The 22,249-nt window shown below is 36.2% G+C and overlaps 1 protein-coding gene across 5 annotated transcripts in view; it reads left to right on the forward strand.

The window, feature by feature from the left end:
* PDE10A (phosphodiesterase 10A) overlaps positions 1-20,471 on the forward strand; it is a 341,642-nt gene extending 321,171 nt beyond the window's left edge. For all 5 annotated transcript variants that reach the window (XM_072926053.1, XM_030268402.4, XM_072926052.1 and 2 more), the window contains 7 exons: positions 63-213; positions 2,833-2,988; positions 6,186-6,358; positions 7,450-7,561; positions 9,276-9,356; positions 11,445-11,533; positions 15,791-20,471. In XM_072926053.1, the coding sequence (XP_072782154.1) occupies positions 63-213; positions 2,833-2,988; positions 6,186-6,358; positions 7,450-7,561; positions 9,276-9,356; positions 11,445-11,533; positions 15,791-15,908 (880 nt within the window). In that variant the 3' untranslated portion in view covers positions 15,909-20,471. The remainder of the gene's footprint in view (positions 1-62; positions 214-2,832; positions 2,989-6,185; positions 6,359-7,449; positions 7,562-9,275; positions 9,357-11,444; positions 11,534-15,790) is intronic.
* The last annotated feature ends 1,778 nt before the right edge of the window (positions 20,472-22,249 follow it).

The raw sequence follows: 22,249 nt of genomic DNA on the forward strand, positions 1-22,249 counted from the left end.
CCTCTGCTGGTTGTTTTTCCTGTTCCTATATCTATTCTCTGACCAAATTATTTTCTTCCTAGCTTTGAACTTGAAAAGCTGTGCCGATTTACTATGTCTGTAAAGAAGAACTATCGCCGCGTGCCCTACCACAACTGGAAGCATGCAGTTACTGTTGCCCATTGCATGTATGCCATACTTCAGAACAACCAGGGGCTTTTCACTGATCTAGAGGTAGGTGGCATGATGGTAGCAGCTACCACACCTCATCAGAGCTCTCAGCTGTTGAGTACTCTTATCATTAAAATGACTCTACTACATTTTCTGTGCTAGAGTTTTTTTTGTCAGCTCGGGCAGTGTGTATGTAAAGGTCTGCATGGAGGAACGGATGTGAGTAAAGAGTTTGAGGGAGGAATCCTAGTCATGTTTTTCAGGACTGCCCCTTAAAAAGCAGCAGTTGATTTGCTATAAATCTATGTCTAAGTTTTGGGGTTCTCCCTGTCCCCTTACAACCAGTCTTTAATTATTGCACTAACTGTCGCATCTATCCCTCTGTGAGGGAGGGAAACACCCTGGATCTTGAATCCTGTGAGGTCTGGGAGATCCTGAATAGGAGAACAAGGGTTGCAGAGCTGGTTGACATATGTGAGTAAAGGAGAAGAGCCAAACTCTATAAACTGTTCACTAAGTGGAAATAAATAACTAGTAAAATAAAAGTCTTAGGATGTTAATACACAGTATGGAAAACTGTCACTTGTTTTTCTTCTAAATTATGATACAACAGGGAGTTCTGTCTCTAATTAATGTTACATGAAACTTCTGAATCGGACAACTTGTTTTCAGTTGTGCATAACTCTGCCAAATATTCTCCATTTGGGCTGTAATTTTCCAGGGTCTGTTAACTTCCTCAAGGTGATTAATTCAGGGAAATTCCAGGCACAATTGCTTGGCTCTTTAAAAGAGACATGCTAGTAGAAATCAAAATTTGGTTCAGTGTATAAGAGTAAAATGAAACTTGGTGAGCTTTAATTTGAAAAGGTCTAGTTTATCCTACTGTAAAGCAGAGACTTGAAAATTGACACTGAAATGCAAAAGTGGCATATGCCAGGCATATGCTGAAATTTGGCCAAGCTATACAAGTCTGAAAAAAACCCCAGTATTACTTCAACAAAAAAAACCAAACAAACAAACAAACAAAAAAAATCTGTCAGCCTCAGAGAATTTTTAAAGCTCTGAAAACATTCAGTATAACCAAGTAGTAAGCCCCATCTCTTTGGAGATGGAGAGTAAGCAAGAGAGGGAGAGCAAAAGAGACAGTTCTTAAGAGAGATGGAAACAGTCTTTTCCCCCTGCAAACTCCAGCCAGCCTTCATCTGTTTAAATGTCTTATCCCCAGTCTATGTTCAAGCTCTTTTTAGCAGTCTCCTTTCTTGATACTGGAGATTAATCCAACAAGAATATCAGAAACTGCTGAAAGAAAGTTTGGGCTGACCTCAGGTGAGGGATGCTGACACAAACCTCAGTAGATTTAGAGATGGGAAAATAAAACACTGTAAAGGAGACACTGATCTGGAGAAAAATGGAGAAAAATGCAGTAGTTAAAGATTTGGGATCCAAGCAGATAGAAAAATGGGTACAAGGGCCAGAGCACTGTTTTTAGGCATTGTATAATCCTGAAGGACTGAGACAAGAATGACTTCCTGAGACATGGAGACTGGGACAAGCTGTTACTGCATAACATCAAGTGATAGAGGTGTGTGTTATGTTCTTAAGGGTTCCTCCTTTGTTGAGGATCTGTGTGGACACGTGCTGCTGCATTACACTGGGGTTTGTATATGCTTTTTTAAAATACACTTCACAACATGAAGTATTGAAAAGATATCATTCAAAACAGAAGTGAATGTCTCAAAATCAGAAATAGTTAGCATTGCTACAGCCTTATTTCAGCACATGGTGTATTTGTGATAGTATTTCTAATTGCATCATTGCTATTTTTCCACAGACCCATGGGTCTCTTAGTATAGTATCCAGATTGGATGTTGTGCACTTAATAGATGGGTAATCAATATTCTTTTTCTCCTTCATTTTATAGCCTTATCCTTGTTTACTGAACACTCATCAGAAACAAATATATGACAAAGATATGGGGTCTCTGAAGAAATTTTCATGATACTTCATGCCAACAGTGACAGTCATAAACATTTATGGTTTGTTTTTTTTCCAAACACATAAGCTATGTGAAAACCTTTGGAAAAGAGATTTCAGGGACTCCATTTCTTCAGGATATTAAGGATTAATTATATTAAAAAAAAACCACTTACTGTCTTTATTTGTTTACAAGTGCATTGTCCAGCATTGTCCATGTCTCATGTTAGTGACTTCCTAGGAAAAAAACCCACTAGAAGATTTGGTTAACATCTCTAAGAGTGTTGCAGAGGCAGATCTGGTAATGAGCTTCAGTGCACCTGTCTTGACCAGCAGATCATACATTTTGTATGTTTCTTCTCCCTCAATAACTGTGTTTTTTATTATTTTAATAAGCATTAAAGGTAAGGATTCAGCAGATAACCAGACTGTTTAAAATGCAGATTTCTTCTGAAGCACAGTCCATCCAATAGTATGTTACTGTCCAACAACGATTTTTAAATGCATAATATAATTACATTTGGACCAAGAATTTTAATTCAGCATGTTTTTACTGTCATGTTTATCTCATTTTTAAGGATATTTCCACATGTGCAGTTTGAAGGCAGTGTTAGCATACTGCAGCTTCTGCAGTCTTTTGGGTAGAGAGTGACATCTAGGGGCAGGAAATACATCTTGCTTTTCATGCTTGTGTCAATTTTTTTGTAGCGAAAAGGTCTTTTAGTTGCATGCCTGTGTCATGACCTGGATCACAGAGGTTACAGCAACAGCTATCTTCAGAAATTTGATCACCCCTTAGCTGCTCTCTATTCCACATCAACGATGGAACAGCACCACTTCTCACAGACTGTGTCCATCCTGCAGGTAGGATTATTGAAATTGTATGTTCTGTGCATTAGCGTCCAGTGGTGGAAAGAGGAGTCACATCATTACCAAGTAGATTTTCTGAAGCATGCTTAGTTTCATTTCTTTATTATAGTACTCATTTAGAAGAGTGAAAGATTTATTACAGCAAGCCAGTTTTCACAATTAGCAACCCAAGGATTCAACAATAGTGCAAAACACAGCTTTCTCAAAATCTTGAACTTATAAAAAATATTGTGTATTTGAAGGTCTTTACTTATGGCCTGCCTTTGAAGCTTTTTGCTTCTGGTTCTCTGGAGGCTTTTCCCATGACCATATAGAATAGGAACTTTGAAAATGAAAAATAATTTTTTCAGATATATATATGTATTTTGTCATAATACATTTCAACAAAGTCTTTGACCATCCTGAAATTTTGAATAAAACTCAAGTACTGGCAAAACTTTGTATGAGAAACATGAAAACCCGCTGTAATAAATTCTGTGAATGTTAAATGTGTGGCATGAAAGGGCATATGGTAATTTTTCATGCATGAAAATTGTAAACCGATTTCATTATGTTATTCTGTGCTTATTTGTTACTCAGCAATTTGAAATAATAAAAAAAAAATCTGAGTAAGGTAATAGTCTGTGGAAGAGAGTATGAGGTCATGTGTCTTTATGTTTAATGAAGAAAAAACTGCAAGAAAACATGCAGATGCTTTTTGGGAAAATACAGGTGTGCTACTGACACACACATATTTTCTCATGAGTGAAAGTTTAATAATTCTAAATTAGAAGAGTGAGAACTCTTACCTGTGAAAATACTGCCAGTCCATAACTGTGCTCACTAGTTTTAATTTTCCATGCACACTCAAATTACAGCCTAACCTTGCTACTGTGTCACTGATTCATTGTTAATCTTTCTTTCTTTCTGGTTTTTCAGGGGAAGATATTTATTTTCTTAAATATGTAATCACGTTTTAGGAAAAATACATATTCTGTCTTGTGTTCAGAATCACATCTTGTGATTATGGTTTTAGGTATCATATGCTTTTAATCACAGAATGGAAGCTTTATCTCTGAATGCTCTTTCATGTAGGAGGGTGTAATTGAATCCTTCAGTGGTGGTATGGCATTAGATGTTTAGTGTTCATTCTTCGTGTGAATTTGTGCACAGTGAGCATGTTCCTCAGTCATTAACACTTCACTGTCCCAACCATTTTGCATTTTTTCTGGCAGAAATGTTGTAATCAATGAAAATCCCATTTGCCATGAAGGCAGGGAACCCTTTTGCTTCCCTGGCACCTCCTGCATTTGCCATCAATGTGAGTGAGAAAAGGGGAATAAGTGGCCAGGGCTGTAGAGTGGATTCAAGACACCAGCTGCTGAAGCACCCATGGATGGTAATTAGCAGCAAAGGCAGACTAGAGCAGCCTTTTGTACTTGCTGGTTTTTGTTTGAATCAAAAAGTCTTATTGAATTAATGGACTGATGGAAAAAAAGTCAAACCAACCTACTAAGCTTTTTAGGGTTTATCTAAGTTTTAATTTTACATTAGTAACCTTCAGTACTTTTAACTGCTTGAGGCTTTAGAGCTGCTTTGCTCATCCACCTGCAATTCAGCTGTACACCATACTTAGGACACAGGATTCAATTCACTAGCTTTAGCTCAGCAGGCAAAGAACAAAATCTTCAAAGTTGTACTTTGTATATACTACTCAAAAGCCTAAGTGACACAAACTCATAATTGTCAGCTTCTGTCAACACTTTACAGAATCAGTTCTTTTTGAGTAGTCTGAACAGAAGCTGTCACAGTGGTCTTTCTGAGAGTGCAACTTCTAGTTTAATTGGGCTTAAAAAGCCCAAGAGTAGAATCTAGAATAATTTAAATATTAGAACAAATAGCCTGGTCACAGGAATTAGACAGCAAGACTGGAGAGTAAAGGCTCCCCAAAACCCTAAATTGTGGGGACTAGCAGTACTAATTTTTTGCTCCCAAAGTGCTGATGATGGATTAAAATGTTCTGATATTTTTTTTAAACATAATGTTCTGTGACTTAGAAATCTGTCAAAGGAGCCTTGAGACATACCCAGATTGTATTTTCTATTCATTATTCACAATAAATCTACTTGTCTAAGTAAAAGTCCTGGAAACTTATGTTTATGTTCTGGATAGTGAGAGAAACCAAGCCTATTTGTACTGCAGAGGATTTATTTTGAGCAAATTATGTAAATGCTTGATGAAAGTCAGGGAAACTTTTTGAGCTTCAGCCCAAATGCCAATTAAATGTCAAAACACCTCTGCATTTGATATATTTTAATGATATTTTCTTCTTCTGAATGTACACACCTTGACATGGCTAGCTCATTCTTTTCTTTTTGTCTGCTTCCTCTCAACAGCAGGAAGACTTTTGACAAGTGGTTTTTGAGATCTTAGAGACAGCAGATAGTCTTGATTTTTCAGAATGTAATATAGTGTCTTAAGTGATCACAGTGTGTGCATATTGTCAGTTAAATGTGCAGTAATACCTTGTGGAAATTGAAAAGTGATGGCTGTGGTGTGTTACCAGAGCCTCCAAGCAGAAACTGTTACCTCCAGTTTATGAATCATTCAACTTAAGATTGAACAAAGCAGCTTTTCCCCCTAAATGTTCACATACATTAAAATAATTAACTTCTTTTTTGTATAGAAAATTATGTCAGTAAATGCAGCGATTTCAGGCACATTTCATTTGGAACATTAGGAAAGCAAAATTATTTTGTATTTTTAACTTCAGTATTTCTTTATCCATACTGTATATTATGGAGCATCAAAACTATGCTTATATGAATCAGGTAGTCAGTTTACCAACTTGACTGTGCAGACTCTGTGTCAGAACTGAATCACAAGTTTCCAAGTTAAAACTATCTGGAAGTGTTGTGTCTATAGTAATTTTAAATCAAAGAAAAAGATTTCAGTAATTTTTCTCTAGTATTACCTTGAGGCTTCAGAAGGAGCAGTCCCCAAAACAAATTGGTGGCTTAGTCATAGTTTTTTTCGTGACAGTGTTTACAAAGGAAAAATAAAAATGGGAATTTCAGGCCATTAACATTTGAATTTGCAACAGAACTTGTCATTGGGCTGTAAAACTGTCGTAACCTGTCTGGTGAAGTAAAGACTGAAATCGTCTCTGAATTAGAGCTTGTGCTTTTTATTGGTTTTTTACTTTTTCATAGCTGGAAGGGCACAATGTCTTCTCCAATCTGAGCTCCAGTGAATATGAGCAAGTACTTGAGATCATCCGGAAAGCCATCATCGCCACAGACCTTGCCCTGTATTTTGGAAACAGAAAACAACTTGAAGAGCTGCATCAGACAGGAGCATTAAACCTTAAGAACCAAACACACAGGTAAAGCAGCAAAACAGTAGTAGAGCTCTATGGCATTAGTCTAGAGAGAGAAATCTTACTAAAAAAAAAAAAATAATTACCTCTGAATGGTAATTTTCTTGCATATGTGATCCCTAAGACCCACAGTGTGTAAAATTACACATATGTAACAGTAATTGCCATTGCTTTATATTTGCGTTGACCTTACATGGTTGATGACTTCTTTATCTTAACTTAGGGGAAGTGCACTTTGTATTTATTGATTGATTATACTATGTGTTTGTGTATTTCATCTGGTATATTTGTCTGTTGGTACAGTTTTAATGACTGCCATCACACTGGCATGCAGGTTAGCAAGCTCTATGCTTTTTCAAATGGAATAGGCATTATTAACAAAGATGCAGGTGTCCTTAAGTGCCATCTCAACTTCTCCATTTGGTGAAAACAAGTGAATTTAAATTAAATTGCCAGTTTTCCTTATAAAACTTAGATTCACAAAACATAAATTCATGCTAAAAAATTGGTTAAATAGGAATTTTGTTTGTGTGTGTGAGCGCCTTATTCTAATAATGATGTTGTTCAGTTCCTGATGTTCAGTTACTCTGTGAATTAGATTCTTGGACTGTCAGGGTTTGAATTCATTCCAACCAAGCAAAGACAGCATCTTGAGATGGATTCAGAAGTAGTCATTCCTCTTTTTAGGAGCTTTTTCCCCTCTCTCTTTAAAGAACAAAAGAAATGCAGCAATAAGATATACCATCTTTGTTTTTATAGACTTGTACTGTATATTCAGAGAATTATAGAGGGGCATGTGAGTGTTTTAACCGGCAGGCATCCTGTGCCCTTGTCTATGTATGTGATTGTGTAGAGGATGGTCAATGAACTCTGGTTGTAAACAATGTAGGGAATACAACAAGGGATACAGGTACAGAGCTTTTGCCGTTCCTTATCAAAGAATCAAACAAATGAGGGAGTAACAATAGATGAGAGAAAGTTCAGAGTGTGTATACATTGCTGCTGATCCAGCTGAGGAAGGGCAAATGATAGCTTTGCAGAGCAATCATTAATTCTTTATGAAACTTATAATTTAATGTTGTTTTATTCTGTTTTAGAGATAGAGTGATTGGCCTGATGATGACAGCTTGTGATCTGTGTTCTGTAACCAAGTTGTGGCCTGTTACAAGACTGACAGCCAATGATATATATGCAGAGTTTTGGGCTGAGGTATGTGTGATTCTTTTTGTTTACTCTCCTTATAAACAGAAGCATCCAGGAAGGAAAAACCCAACTATAAGTATTTTTCAATCAACATCTTGGTGTGCTTGTTTTAAAGAGAGTTCACTGGTGCATGTGTGTGTTCATTGCTTACTCTGAAGTTATTTAAAGAGCTGAGTTATCTAATTTTTTGGCAGTGTTTTTTCTGCCTGTTCAAGATAATGTAGAAAGTATGTCCTAACATAAAGTGATCAAACAACAGAATGTAGAAGAAGTCACTGACTGTAGTTTTTTGTAGAAATGCAAAATATGAAACCAGCTTTCGGGTCAGCTGCCTTGAAACATATTTATAAAGCTATAGTGTGAGTATAGAAAATGCTAAAGTAAATATGAAAAGCATTAATTTTTTTTTGAGTTTTCTTCGTGAGCCAGCTCTCAACAGCAGTGTCTCAGAGAGAGCTTCGTCTTCAATCCATGGAAAGTTACTCTAAAATTAATGTGTACTGAGAATTGAATCAAGAAATTAAGCTGTAGTATGTAATCGTGTTCACAAATAAATATGCAGTCTCTCACATGTCATATTCTATCCTAATTGTTTAATTTTTAAGTGGAAGTGACTGCTCTGGGATAAGGAATAAATTGCATAGAGCAGAGTTATGCAACTTTAGAAGATACGGTTGTATTTTCAGGATTGCTATTGCAAGTGTTTTTCTTTTCTGTTATGTGCCCTGTGGAGCCTTGTAGTATTCAGTGGGCTTATTTCTGCTTTACACAGGCATGAAATAGAAATCAGGTCCATGGAGTTGATGTAGCATGCATTTTGTGTGGAGATTGTTACCTTGCCTGTTGCATGTTCATTATGAAATTCCAGATGTGTGCTTCTTGTTGGGTGTATTTCGTATTCACATATTCTTGTTCTCTTGTAAACATCTCAGACTACAACAAAATATTTGAAAAATGCTGACTGTGTAAGCTCAAAATCTAGTTCAGCACTCACTTTCTGAAATGCCTGCACTGGAAAGTGAGTGTTCTTATGAGTGGCAGAATGGAGGTATAATATTGACACATGTCACTGATTACACGCTCAACTTATTTGCTTATAAATTTGCTTTTGAATGCAAATCTTGTGAGCTCAGTGGAGAAGGAAGGATGAAACTGATTTTCCATACTCAACAATAGTAAAGATGGAAATATGGATATAATTACATCTGTCCAGATGTTAATATTTTTTAAGCATGAGTTAATAAAGGTAGATGTTGATATATTGATATATATTGAAATGAGAAAATTTTTGACAAAGAGGGTACACTGTAAATGTATCTGCTTTACTCAGTATTTATTTAGATGGGTGAGTGGTGTTCTACTTGTTATTGTATTATGTGCTTTAAACAGATATTTTGAAAGATGAGACTAATTGAGCAGATAGAGTAGAATAGAATGATTTCTTTGGGTTTAGTCTTCCAGTTGCTTTTTATTATGGAGACACACTTGGAAATAAGGAAAATACATGACTTGCAGCATCTGCTGTTTACATTATCACTTAGGTGAATGTACAAAATGAGCCTCTCCTTGTGCATTTTTTTGAGATTGCCTTAGAGTGATACCACACATTATTTTAAATTCTGGATTTTTAGATTGACATAGAATAGAAGATGGAAATTAATTCAGGTCTCAGTAGTCTTGTTTCTGTTTTCTTAATCTCTCTCTCTCTACTTTTCTCAAGGGTGATGAAATGAAGAAAACAGGTATTCAGCCTATTCCTATGATGGACAGAGATAAGAAAGATGAAGTCCCTCAGGGTCAGGTATGAACTCTCTCAGTAAAATGGTACTTTTTAATACATAAAACATGTATGGAAAAAAGCATTTCATATATTAATGAATATTACTTTTGAAATTAAGTTATTCAGACTGCTTAATTTGATGTTATTTTTAAAAGTAGCAGTGCAAAACTTGTTTTCAAATTTTGGTTAAATGGCGTGTTCTTTGCTGTTATCGCTTTTTCCTTTCTTTGTACTTGTAGCTCTAGCTAAGACTGCAATCACCTTGAATTTTTACAGGTGTCAATAATGCTTTTTATCTTAGTAAGTGGTTGTTTCAGCCCTTAGTTTATGGTTGTTTTAGCCCTTAGCTAGTGTCCAAAGGAGGGTAAGAAAGATGGTGAAGGGCCTTGAGGGGAAGCCTCATGAGAGGCAGCTGAGGTCCCTTGGTCTGTTCAGCCTGGAGAAGAGAAGACTGAGGGAAGACCTCACTGCAGTTACAGCTTCCTCATGAGGGGAAGGGGGAGAGGATGGTCCAGCACTGATCTTTTCTCTGCAGTGACCAGTGACAGTACATAAGGGAGTGGCCTGAATTTGTGTCAGGGAGGTTTAGGCTGGATATTAGGAAAACATTCTGTTCCAGTGCCCAGGTGGCTGGGCACTGGAACAGCTCCCCAGGAAAGTGGTCACAGCACCAACCTGACAGAGTTCAAGAAATGTTTGGAGAATGCTCATGGTGTGACTCTTGGGGATGGGCCTATGCAGAGTTGGACTTGATGGTCCTTGAGGGTCCCTTCCAACTTACCATATTCTTTGATTCTGTGATTTTCATTGAACCAGAAGGTCTACAGGGTGACTTTATCTAATGTCCTATTTTAGTTTTCGACAATTACAGAGTAATCTTTTTCCACTGAAATAAAATAGTTCCCCTTAAAAACTAGCGAACAAGAAGAAAAGAAAAAATCCAAAACAAATGGGAAGAAAATGAGGCAGTATATGAAATAGTGTGGATGTGCAGACATCCCATCTGTCTATAGCCTTGCCTTCTAACCACCTGCAGTTTCCTTCTGTTGGTTGCACTGTAAGTACTTCATCCCTATAGGTACTTCATCTGGGTTCACAGCTCAGAAAATGTATCTTATTTTTATTTAAAGTACACAGAAGACTTGGTTACATAGCAGTATGGGATGAATCTTTGTGTTGATGAAAACAAGAGTTGCTCTTCAATTTCTGAATAAGGATCAAAATTTGGACTATTAAAAAAAGAGATATTATCAAATGCTTGGTCATGGTGCAATACATAGTATTTCATTAGGCATTTATAAATTCTGCCCAAACGAGAGGATAGTTACTATTGTAACTGTCATAAGAGTCTGGGATAAGTGAGGGATGTTATAATGAATCTGAATGCAATCTGTCATCCTTGATAATATATATTCTAAAAATTTCATCATGACAATTCAGCTGTGACATCATAGTCATCACAGGCCACTAAGCCTCTATGAGTCAGATATCATTAAAAATGTGCTCATTTGGTTTTTTCCTAAATATGATAATGGTAAAGATGTATTATTGAACTGTGTACATGAGAAGCAATTGCAAACCAATCATTGATCACACTGCACACCATTCACAAATGTGCAAAGACCCTGGCATTTTAAGTACATTGAGCTATGCAGTGCATGCCCTGGAGAACATCAGAACAGTCCACAATCTGACCATATTCTGTGAATGCTACACAACCTTCCTTTTTTAAAAAATAAAATTGTCACATGAATCATGTTTCCAGAAATGTCTCTAACATCTCCACCTGCTTCCCACTGCTACTGACATCAAACAGGTATACATATCCTGAACAAAAGAAATTAATCAATTGAATAATAAAAGGTTCTGTAGAAAACCTTACCTGAGGCAGCCATATCAGTCATAAAAGAAAGGCATGTAAGCAGTTTGTAATTACCAAAGATTTCACTGTTGCTTCTTATTTTAAAGCATTTGGATGTTAAAGGAAGATGCAGAAGTGTGAATAACAAATACAAGCAGTAATTAGGTAAAGAGCTTTGAGCTGTTAGCTTCCAGTATTGTAGTTTGGCAACAATTAAATTATATTTTTTTCATTCTTGTTTTTCATAGATTGGGTTCTACAATGCTGTAGCCATCCCATGTTACACCACCCTTGCACAGATCTTTCCTCCAACTGGGCCACTACTCCGAGCATGCAGGTGAGTAAATGTGCATAGCTGATTCCTTGGTCAAGGAAAAAGCAAGAGTGCTTTGCAAATTTGTCTGGAAATACCGATTTTTATTTTTAGAATTTGCATTAATATTAACAGGGATACACATCTCACATTAATCTATACAGAAACCCAGAGGTGATAACTACTGTCAGGGACTATCCACTACAGACACAGCTGATTAAAATGTGTTAGATGCTAAAAGCATTTAGAGAGAAACAGTTCAGTGTTTGTGTATCTCTCTCTGTGCTGGCTCAGTGTAATTTCTTTCGTGCGCTTTATACTTCAGTGTGGTTCCCACAACAAAAATTGGCCCGTATTCTCTTTACTTAAAAAATGTGTGTTTAAAAAATGTGGTTTTATTTCATATCAGATAATTTCTATTAAAAACCAGAAAAAGAAATATCCAGAAAAAATTCAGTAGTTGAGAGCATAGGAGTAGTAACACTGGGGTATGGATGAAGCAAATGTAACCTTCTCCTATAACACAGTGGGTATGGAGCTTGGGTTGTTCTGGAAAAGAGGCAAGAGTCCTTTACTTGTTGGCTGCTTCTCCACTTGAATGATGGCGCATTGCTTTCTAGGTAGTTCTGTCCAGTAATTATATCCTGGGCCTTAGCAATCTTTCCTGACAAAAATTTTGCTGAAACCAGTGAATACTTAATGAAAATGTTCTGGTTTCAGGTTAATCCGTATTTTCTAGAAAACCCCAGTTGTTTCATAAAATTCCAGTGGTTAAAGGTCTGTTTTTCTATGCTCTTATTAGTATTCTCTCACATTTTTTGTTTTGTTGTAGTCCCTAAATTCTATTTAACAATGAACTTTATCCTTTATGACCTCCTCTTGTGGATTTTGTGGACTAAATTATTTCTCTTAACTAACAGACAAATGCCTTGAAATTAATGTAGTAGTTAGCAAAACAATTTCATTCACACAAAAACACGCTTTCATATAGCTGTGAGAAGAATACGTAGGTCTGTCAGTGGTACAGAAGACTACCCTATGAGAACAGTGAGTATCTAGGAGCCATCATTAATAGTCAGCTCAGCTGCCTCTAAGGTACCTTTGCTGGGCATGGCTGTGCAACCTTTAGATGGATATGGCAGGACTGTTCAGGAGAATTAGAGATTATACCTCTGCAGTTTTTATATTAATGGGGCTACAGCTGGAATTTTGTTTAGTGTCTATGCTTTAAGAAGAGTACATAAAGACATGAACAAATGAGAGAATGTAAAGAGCTGAAGGAATGTTTTGAGATCTTAGTAGAGAGAGATTAAATAATGTATTTGGTTTATCCAAGAAAATTATAGAATCTAAACATTGTTTGGGTTGGAAGATCCCTTGGAAGAGATCATCTAGTTCAGTCTTCCCTCTGTGAGAATGGAATATTCTGCTAGAACAGGGCCCAGGGCTTCATCCAACCTGGCCTTGAACACTTCCAGGGATACGGCATCCACAGCTTCTCTGGGCAAGTTGTTCCAATGCCTCACCACCCTCACAGTAAAGACTTGATCAATATCAAGTTTTAATAAATCAAGTTTTAATGGAAACTGTCTGGTTGGCGGGCTTAAGATGGCTCAGTATCTTTTACAGGAGCAACCATCTGGGAAGACACGTATCTTTTGATTTCTGGCCATATGGATATCCCAATGAGGCTTATTTGCAAAAGTGGCCTGTTTCACTTGGTGGCTCATCTTTTAGAACTCAAATGAGGATATTTAAAGTTGAATTGTGGCTATCAAACACCCACATAAGCATGTGCTCTAGAAAAAGGTTCTCCCTAGTTCTGAAGATCAAGCATGAACATCTTTTCCAGAGCTGGTTTCTCTGTAGAAGGTGTGATGTCTGAAGTAAAAGCAATCAGACTCCTGGCAGAGATTATATGATTTTTTCTATTCCAGAAATTATGCTTGTTGTTTGTAATTCAAATTGTTATAATGATACTGCTGAATGCTACACTGGCACAGTCTCCACACAGTTCCCTGTCTTGCTGTTGTGTATTCTTTAATTTAGAATGTGCTAAAGCAGAACTAAAGGTAGCTGAGTAGATAAAGCCTCTGCAGGACTAAGGAGCTTCTAGAAAATCCACATCCTAAAAAAAAGTCTTCTGAGGAGCAGTTTGGTAGTTTTATCTTAGCCTTAAAAATATCCTCTGCTTTTTCATTGAAGAGAATGAAGAGGAAGTTTGAGGGTTAAGACTTGGAGATGGAGAGCAGGAAATCAGAACACAGATATAACTTCAGGTGCCCAGTTAGAAAAGATTGATGTTATTTCAGGGTCTAGAATATTCCAGAGTGTTTTAAATGGCTGATTTTGCACTACACTTTTGTTTTTCCTTTATTTGTGATGCATAACTTTTTTGGTGTGATTAGAGGCATACAGCCTCATTTTTGTTTGGTGTTTGTTTAATTGCTGACTGAACCAATTTTGATAGCACCTCTTCACCAGCAGGGCTCATTCTTGAACACAATATTTAAGCTGCTATGTCCTTGAGTTCTTTGAAACTCGGGCACCAGCTGCAAATAATAGCAGCAAAAGCACACAAGGCAGCATGTCAGCATCAAGGCTGTTATTTTTAGAACCTCTGGGCATTTATTCCAGACATTAGGAGCCAGGGCTTCATTGGGAGCTCAAAGGCAAATGAATCATATTATCTATACCTTACCAAAAAAAAAAAAAAAAAAAAACAGAAATCCAACACTGGTTTTCCATAAAGTAAGGTAGCAGCTAACAGTCTAGAAGGTTTTTTTGTCTGGTAATTTATTCCACATTTTTAAATGGTTTCTTGTCATCTTCTGTAGATTAAAACTATTAGCCAACCTGTGTTACATGTACTCAGTAGGTCTACCAAAGTATAAATATATGGTAGTGTATTTATTTGGAGGATGAAATGATTTTTTTTTTTCCTTTATTTCAGACCAAGTAATTTAAAACTATTTTCCTTGTGCTTTTGGGTCTCTCAATTCTTAATGAAATTTATATGATTTAAAATTATTTTGGCTGGAATTCTCATTACTTTCCCAGGTCCAGGAAGGAGACAGAAATAGTGATGCTTCCCTTTTCGTATCCTTAGTACCTGATTGTATTAGCTGAGGCTCAATACCTTACTAATGATGGCTTCATAACTTACAGCTGGCCTGAAGCACTGGCAGAGCATTTTCCTACAGAAATTGGTGTAGCTGTTACCCTAGAGGGCACCAGCCTTCTTTGGTAGACTTCATCAGATTCTGCTTTCCACCACCCTCAGGAAATGCAACATTTCTCTTCTTACCTGTACGCTGTGCTTTCAGATCAATATTTGCTGGTTTAGCAAATGTTTTGACAAGGCTATGACATAAGAATCAGAAGAGCTCTGCTGTGCAAATTCCAATGTAATATCATGGTATAACATACCATGGGAGACCTTTCAGTACTGTTGCCATCCTGTTTGTTTACCAAAGGCATCTAAGAACTGTTGGGTTTGCTCTCTTTCTCTGTGTTTGAAAACTGAATGCTGAGATTTGGCTGTTGGTTGCAAGGCCTATCATCAACACAGATTTCCCAATCACTAGAGTTGTGTACAGCAAGTAAGGCTATGGGTTTGTACCTTCTTCAGATCATTAGAATATTACCAGCTTGATTTCTCATCATTTTATGGCTTATGAACAGAACTTTGAACTTAAGGTTTGGCCAGGGTGTGAGGCACTAAAAGACATTTATGTTTCAAGGAAGGGGTACCCATTAAATGTAGTAGACTGATAATATTATTACCACAATAGTATTTGAAAATTGATGCTATAATCCTGGCATGCAACATTTTATATCCGGTAAGGCAGCCCTTTTGCAGGAGTTTCAGAAAGCTTAATCTGCTCCTGTGTTCCAGAGTGCTGTTTCAGAGTCTCTGCAGTCATGTCTCTCTGGGGTCACAGCTGGGCTTTCCTGCAGCCATGAGGGCTATAAATTTGTTGTGGAAGCAGGTGGTAGCCTCTAGCTTCAGGGCTTGCCTTGGGGAAGGAAGGTGTACTCTAGGCTAGGATAGAGTTGACATGGATATGAGTTATAAAGAATTACAAAATGGGATAACTGAAGCTGAAGGCTGAAATAATGTGTAGATGATAAAAGCTTGATGACATATAGGTACTAATATAAATAGACTTACGTAAATATAGATTTCAAAGTATAGTACAGCAGACATTATTGTGAGGAAGAAATAAATCCCCATCAACTTATGAACAGTGTCTTACCTTCAATTTTTTGCATCTCCAGGGACAATCTTAACCAATGGGAGAAAGTAACGAGAGGTGAGGAAGCCTCTATATGGATTTCTTCTCAATCCCATGCTCCTGGGACCTCAGATTCTCTTCCTGTGAAGATTGATGACTGAACAGCAGCAACATATTGCTTTAACCTGAAAAGCACCCCTTCTTGTTTTGGGGATTGTTTTTTGTTTTCTTTCATTTTTATTTGAAAAAGAGAAAAAGGAAAAAGGAAAGCTGTAAAATGTTAAGAAGTAGACCTGCCTAGGAAGGTAACACCTATGGAGTTACCTCAGCAAAATTATTCTGGCAGCCAATCTCCTGACCTACACCAGTGACACAACGTAAATAGAGGGAAAATGACAACCCAGATGTTTTGGAGTCAGCTATCAGAAGAGAACTTACAACTTGTGAATATAAAAGACTGGCCTTATCTCATGGGCTACATTGCTGAGGCCTTAATTTAAAACTGATGGGGGTGGGGGGGAATCTTATGGGGTACTTCTAAATTGTATCTTTCTAGTAAGGGTTTCAATGGTACTTTTATTATACAGTACTGTGGCTGGCTTTAACACCAGTGTCACTTGGGAGTTCTTGGCTATAAATAGAACAATATACCCATTGCTATTGTGAATGTTTATGTGTGATCTACTTGTAATCAGTTTGAACTCCAGCACAATCCTTGGAGATTATAATTTATGCTTAGGTTACAGTGAATTCTCTTGCTACAAACTAAAGGAAAACCAACATTCAGGTTAAAGTTTTAAAGTACTTCATTAAGCATCATGATGCCAATTGTCTGTCACTCACAAGGGAAATGTTGATAGAACTAGTGATGGTGCTTTGTTCCTTAGGATGTTTTTTAAAACTAGACGACTCCTCCCTTAAAACACTGGAAGTACTTGTTAATTATCTCTGATATGAGAGGGAATTTCAGGTTGGAGTTTTTGTATCCATAGTGACAGAAATATTGGATAAAATTGAAATGTGACAGCAAAGATTTCCTTGCCTAGCTCACAATTAAGTAAAGTCATCATTTTAATTTCTACCTGCTGAGCTGTATTTTCAAAGGTATTGGAGACATACCTGAAGTATGCTATCTGCTGGGAAAAAAAGCCTCATCAGAAAAGTCAGGTCTGATAAGAGGGATTGTGGTACCATCACAATAAATCAAAAATGTTTTTTGTATTGACTAGCTTTTGTGTTGCACAGTAACACTGCATGTCTTCTACTGCTTTTTCCCCCCATCCCAAGATGAGTGAAATTAGGAAACTTCTCCATTTTTCTGTTTTTTTCCCCCTAGTTAGAGAAATTTCCAGGTTTAGAAATGCCTTTCTTAGTGAAAGAATAGCTGACTGAAGAAAAGTACACTAAATTATGTGTTTACAGTTCTGTGCTGACTTAGGCCTCGGCCTTACAAACTTATGCACAGACTTACATGTAATGCCACTCTTAAATTTAGTGCAATTGTACAGAATATGTTTCACAACACTTAATTTGCCTTCATCTTTCTCTTAAAAATGAGAAAAAAAATCTTCATAGTGATCCACACAGTAGATGAAAACAGAGTCTTTGCATACCTTTCACAAACAGCCTATACTGCATTATGTGCTTGTTCACAGATAATGCACTCTTGTGGAGGTTCCGTGATAACATGGCCATTGTGTAATTGCAACTAGTAACAGTAGTGACCTAAAGAAAGAACACAGGTTCTCTTTTTCCATCTCCTGTCTTTTGGGCTCTATTGCTCTAATAGGCATGCCAGCTTTTGGGTTTCATGTGAACAACTTGGCCTCTTGAGTTTTGCCTTCTGTTATGGTCGAGCACATGTCAGTATCTGTTTATGTGTACAGTGCATGATTGTAGTCGCATAATGTATAAATGCACCTAAGCCTTTGCTGTACATTGAGATCCCACAGGCTGAGAATTCAGTATGAAGTTATCTTATTTGTATGATGCATGTTACCTAGCAACAGCCTCATATTTTTTTTTTTTTTGGTTTGCCTTACCAATTCTAAGTGCAGAATTTTTTCGGTACTCACAGCAAACTGGTTGGAATTGAAAAAGAGCAAAAACAAAAACAAAAAAAAAAAAAGGAAAACATGGCAGGAAACAATTACAGCAAAGTAGAATGGATGATATCTCATGCTGTGTCCTCTACTTTCCTCCTTAGCCATTCCGTTTCAGCTAAATAATGCAGATGCAACCTTTCGCCCACTAAGTACTTGAGACAGAATCCACAGTTCCTAATTTACATGGAAATTATCTAAATCTGTGGTGACTACAAAAATGCTGTTTGGAATTCAGGTATCCCAACAACTGGATGGAATGTTTTTCTTCGCAGGTTAAGTATATTTGCATTAAATATATTGCTGTTATTTTCCCTTTTTCCCCCTTTCCATATAAAAATGCTGATCTTAAAAGCATTGCAAAAGTATTCCTTATCACACTCTGTGTGTATGGAAAGCTTTTCACTCATCTTTTACTCACTGACAATAAAGATAACTTCACTAGTTCTGTTTCCTACCATTAAAAATGCTTGGCAGTATCACACACTATGTTACGTTTTGAAGTTTGTAAGTACTGAGAGAATGCATGTTTCCCTGGCAAATTTGACAAATTTGCAATAAGTTGTTCTATTAATGTCTCAAGTGAATCAGTTACTGTTTCTATTATAAAACTACGCAAACCACTTAAAATATATGTTTGCTGTAGTATAATGTCTATTACAATTTTAAAAAATTGGCTCCAGTGGCTGTGATTTGTTTTGATTTCCTGGTGTGTAAAAAGAGGAAGGTAATGACAAAATATTACTCCTTGTATTACTCCAAAATATTTTTTTGGACCTAGACCAAAAAAATAGTCATGATGAGCTGGTTTTTTAAAGCAAATGTAGTCTGTCTTAGCATTTACAGAGCAGAGGCTCATATGTGTAAATATTTTGAAAAAAAAAAAGACTTGTACCTGCACTTTCAAACCCACCAAAAGTAAGAACTTTGGAGCTGCATTTGAATTTCATGGATCAAAGACATGTTGAGATTTAGTTGGTCAAAGTTCTGGACTCAAACTCTCAATTGATTAAGACATCTAGGTTTGTAAGACATCTGACTCATTAACTTAAATTGTCAAAAGTCATTCCTCCTTGCATTTTTAGCTTACTAAAACTCATCTTGCCCAAAAGAATGTATAAAAAGCTTAACAGATCTTTCCTTTCCTAGAAGTGTTAGATTTTATATTCTTAGAATTGTGTTTTTCTTGATAATACTTCTAGTTGCTTTTCCCTCCTACGCCTAGTGAAGGTAAAAACACTGTTTGAAGCAGTGTTTCTAGTGAACAGCGTTTCTAGTGTATTATGAAAAGGTGCCTGAAAGTTATGCACTAAGTGAGAAAAATAGTTGACATAGCATGTTACTCATCTGAGATGTTGCATATTTTACTACAGCATGACAAATTCCATTGTTACAATTAATTTATGAATTTTGGATGCTTTTGCAATATTCTACTGTAATGGTTCAACTCATGGCAGTATTTTTTTTTTCTATGAGTAACCATTAGAGAAATTAAACAGGGTTTCTATTAGCTGGAGTATATGATCAAGCATATTAAATTTGAGGGGACATGCAGAGCAGAATTCATCTTTTTATGTGGCAGATTTTTTTTTCCTGTCTATAAACTTGAAACTGTGATCAGTTTGCTGTGACTGCACTTGGAGCATATAGTGTTAAAATTGTAGGAGTAGCAAAAAGCACTATTCATGTTAAAAAATAGAGATTATTAGATGCTCAAATCAATCATGACCCTTTTGAAATAATGCATTTGCCTCAAACACTGTGATATTGGACCAGTTCTGTGAAGTGGAACAATTAATTTATTCATTCTAAATGCAGAAAAGGCTTTCTGCACACTCCTACAAAGAAGTCAATGTTCAAACTTTAGGTTCTATATCCCAGTCTAGCAAAGGCACATCATAACTTTTGTTTGCTTTCTGACCAAAAACTGTGCTCGATTGTAATACGGGTGTATACTCTGTCAAATAAACCTAAAATAACGGACTGCTTTCTAGGGTAGATCAAACTGATTTGTAGAGTAGTTTCATAAATATTCCAAATTCAGGTTGGGCTGTTATGTGGAGAAGAAAGAACTTCAAGGTAACAACATTAAACTTTACTACATTTAGTGATCTGAAAAATTTGTTTTATATATATATATATTTACACACACACACATATATATATATATGATACATATAAACTATCTTTGTAAAAAATATGCAAGTGCAATAATTTAAAGAGGTCTTAACTTTGCATTTATAAATTATAAATACTGTACATGGTGTGTAATTTTTTTCATGTATTCATTTGCAGTCTTTGTATTTAAAAACAAACCTAAACCTTTACTATTACGTTTGTACAATAGAACAGTAAGCATTTATTATGATATAGTTAAGTTGTAAATAAATTCACAAACCAAACAGCCAGTACATATGCATATATGGGTGTCCTATTGTGAAACCTGTTTTTGCTTTTACTGCTGGCTTTAGCACAGCAAGACAACTTCTGTGGATATGTAATTATACATATAAATATATGTATGATACATAAATATATTTAGAAATGTTCATAATTTTAATGGCTATATCTATACATATACTTTGGTGTGAATATTACTGAATACAGAGTTTTTTAATATTATTTTTCATGTTTATTTTTGCTATTATTGGGAGTACAAGTGAGGGATGGGAATGTGTGTGCATATATGTGTTTATACCACAAGTAAATCACAGCACAAAGTGATTCAAAACACAATGGAATCTTTTGACTAGGCAGTGCTTATTGTTCCCTGTGTTTGCAGTTTCCTGCTTAAGGTATGTTTTCCCAACATAAGACTTTTTTTCAATATAGTTTTATCACGTATTGCAGGTTCACGTTGTCACAAACTGCAAAGGCATCTCCTTTTCTGTTTGCCCTCCTGCTGCCAGAAGCTTACCTTGCTGTTAATGGACAACTTCCACATAGATCCTTGCTTTGACACTGTCTAATGTCAGTGCAGCTGTGACAGAATCATTTGCTACCTTTGGGAATTATTGAGATACTCAGATGCTGAATTGTAAAAAAAAAAAATATTCTGCACCCAAATTTGTAAGGTCTAGTCCAAAGCAATATAGGGCTCTAACAGCTTCCAGTATCCTGAAAATACAAGGTAGGTTCAGAGAGCTGTAAAGCAAAATTCTGAACAACACATTAAAAATTAAATTTAAAAATATCTGATAAAAGGGGAGAGAAAGAAATCTGTGTATTTCTCCACTTACTATATACTCTTGTGACCAGTCCTTCCGGAAAGCTCTGTTTGCTGAAAGGATCAGCTTTTGTAATGAGAGAAAAACTGCACAGACATTTAATGATTGTTTTTTAGAGTTTGTTCATTAAATTTAAAACTTTCTGAATTCTTTTGAGGGAAAGGCAATAGAAGAGGAATGTTTCTCTAAATATGATTAGTATTTTCTACAATTAATTAGTACTTTTAATGACTTTCTGGACAAGATTTTAAAATTGGTGGCAGTCAATCACATGCCTTTTCAAATTTTTCTGCTTGTTGTGCAGACTTAGCTCTTGTAGCACAGCATGGTGCTTTGCTGTTGATGGTCACTGTCCATTTGGTGTGCTTTCCTTAGCATTTTTAGCCCTTTGTTGTTGAAGAACGTCATCAGAAAAGTACAAAAATCAAGCCTGGCTATATTCCCTTTTAGATAATGGAAAATATAAATGTAAAAGCACCTTAATTTAATCTTATTGATATTTGTTGAGGAAATGAGTATTGCTGTTGGTCTTGAGGAAGTTTGAATTTGTCTTATTTGGAAGTATCGAAGAGCTCTAGGACAGAAATATCAATGGATTTCACCTGCTCAACAAGTATTGGAGATTACTTTGTTGTACTTATTTTGCTGATGACAATTACTAAGGGTGAAACTCCCTTTCCTTAATCCATAGTCTGTCTTCCTGAGGTTAGGGAGAAAAGTTTTTTGCAGTGTGTTTCAGTAGCACTCTGGAAGAGCTGCTTACAAAGATGATCTTTGTCTCTGGGTCAGGAATGGATTACAGAGAAATGCATCAGAAAGTAGCTCATGTGTGTATTATACCTGTTGTTTAAAAATCTAAAAGAAATGAGCAATCTGAGACTCAAGAAATATGAAAAAATTAATTGTAGCAAGTAAAGATTTTCTTTTTTTCCTTTTTCTTTTTTTTTTTTTTTTTTTGTAACATTGCTGGCAGAACGAAATTATTTTCACCATATCATCTGTTAACATGCAGCTGGCATTAATAGTTTTTCTTTTTTACAGCATTGCAGTCCCTGTTAATACAGGTGAGAATGTTTGTAGTGTTCCTTCTGTTCCTTTAGTTGTATTTCTGCTTCTTTTAGAAACACCATCAGTTGTTAATAAGTACTACTTAATTAGCCCATTGGAAATTAA

This window comes from Taeniopygia guttata, chromosome 3, assembly GCF_048771995.1.
Source record: "Taeniopygia guttata chromosome 3, bTaeGut7.mat, whole genome shotgun sequence".
In the NCBI taxonomy this organism is placed as follows: domain Eukaryota; kingdom Metazoa; phylum Chordata; class Aves; order Passeriformes; family Estrildidae; genus Taeniopygia; species Taeniopygia guttata.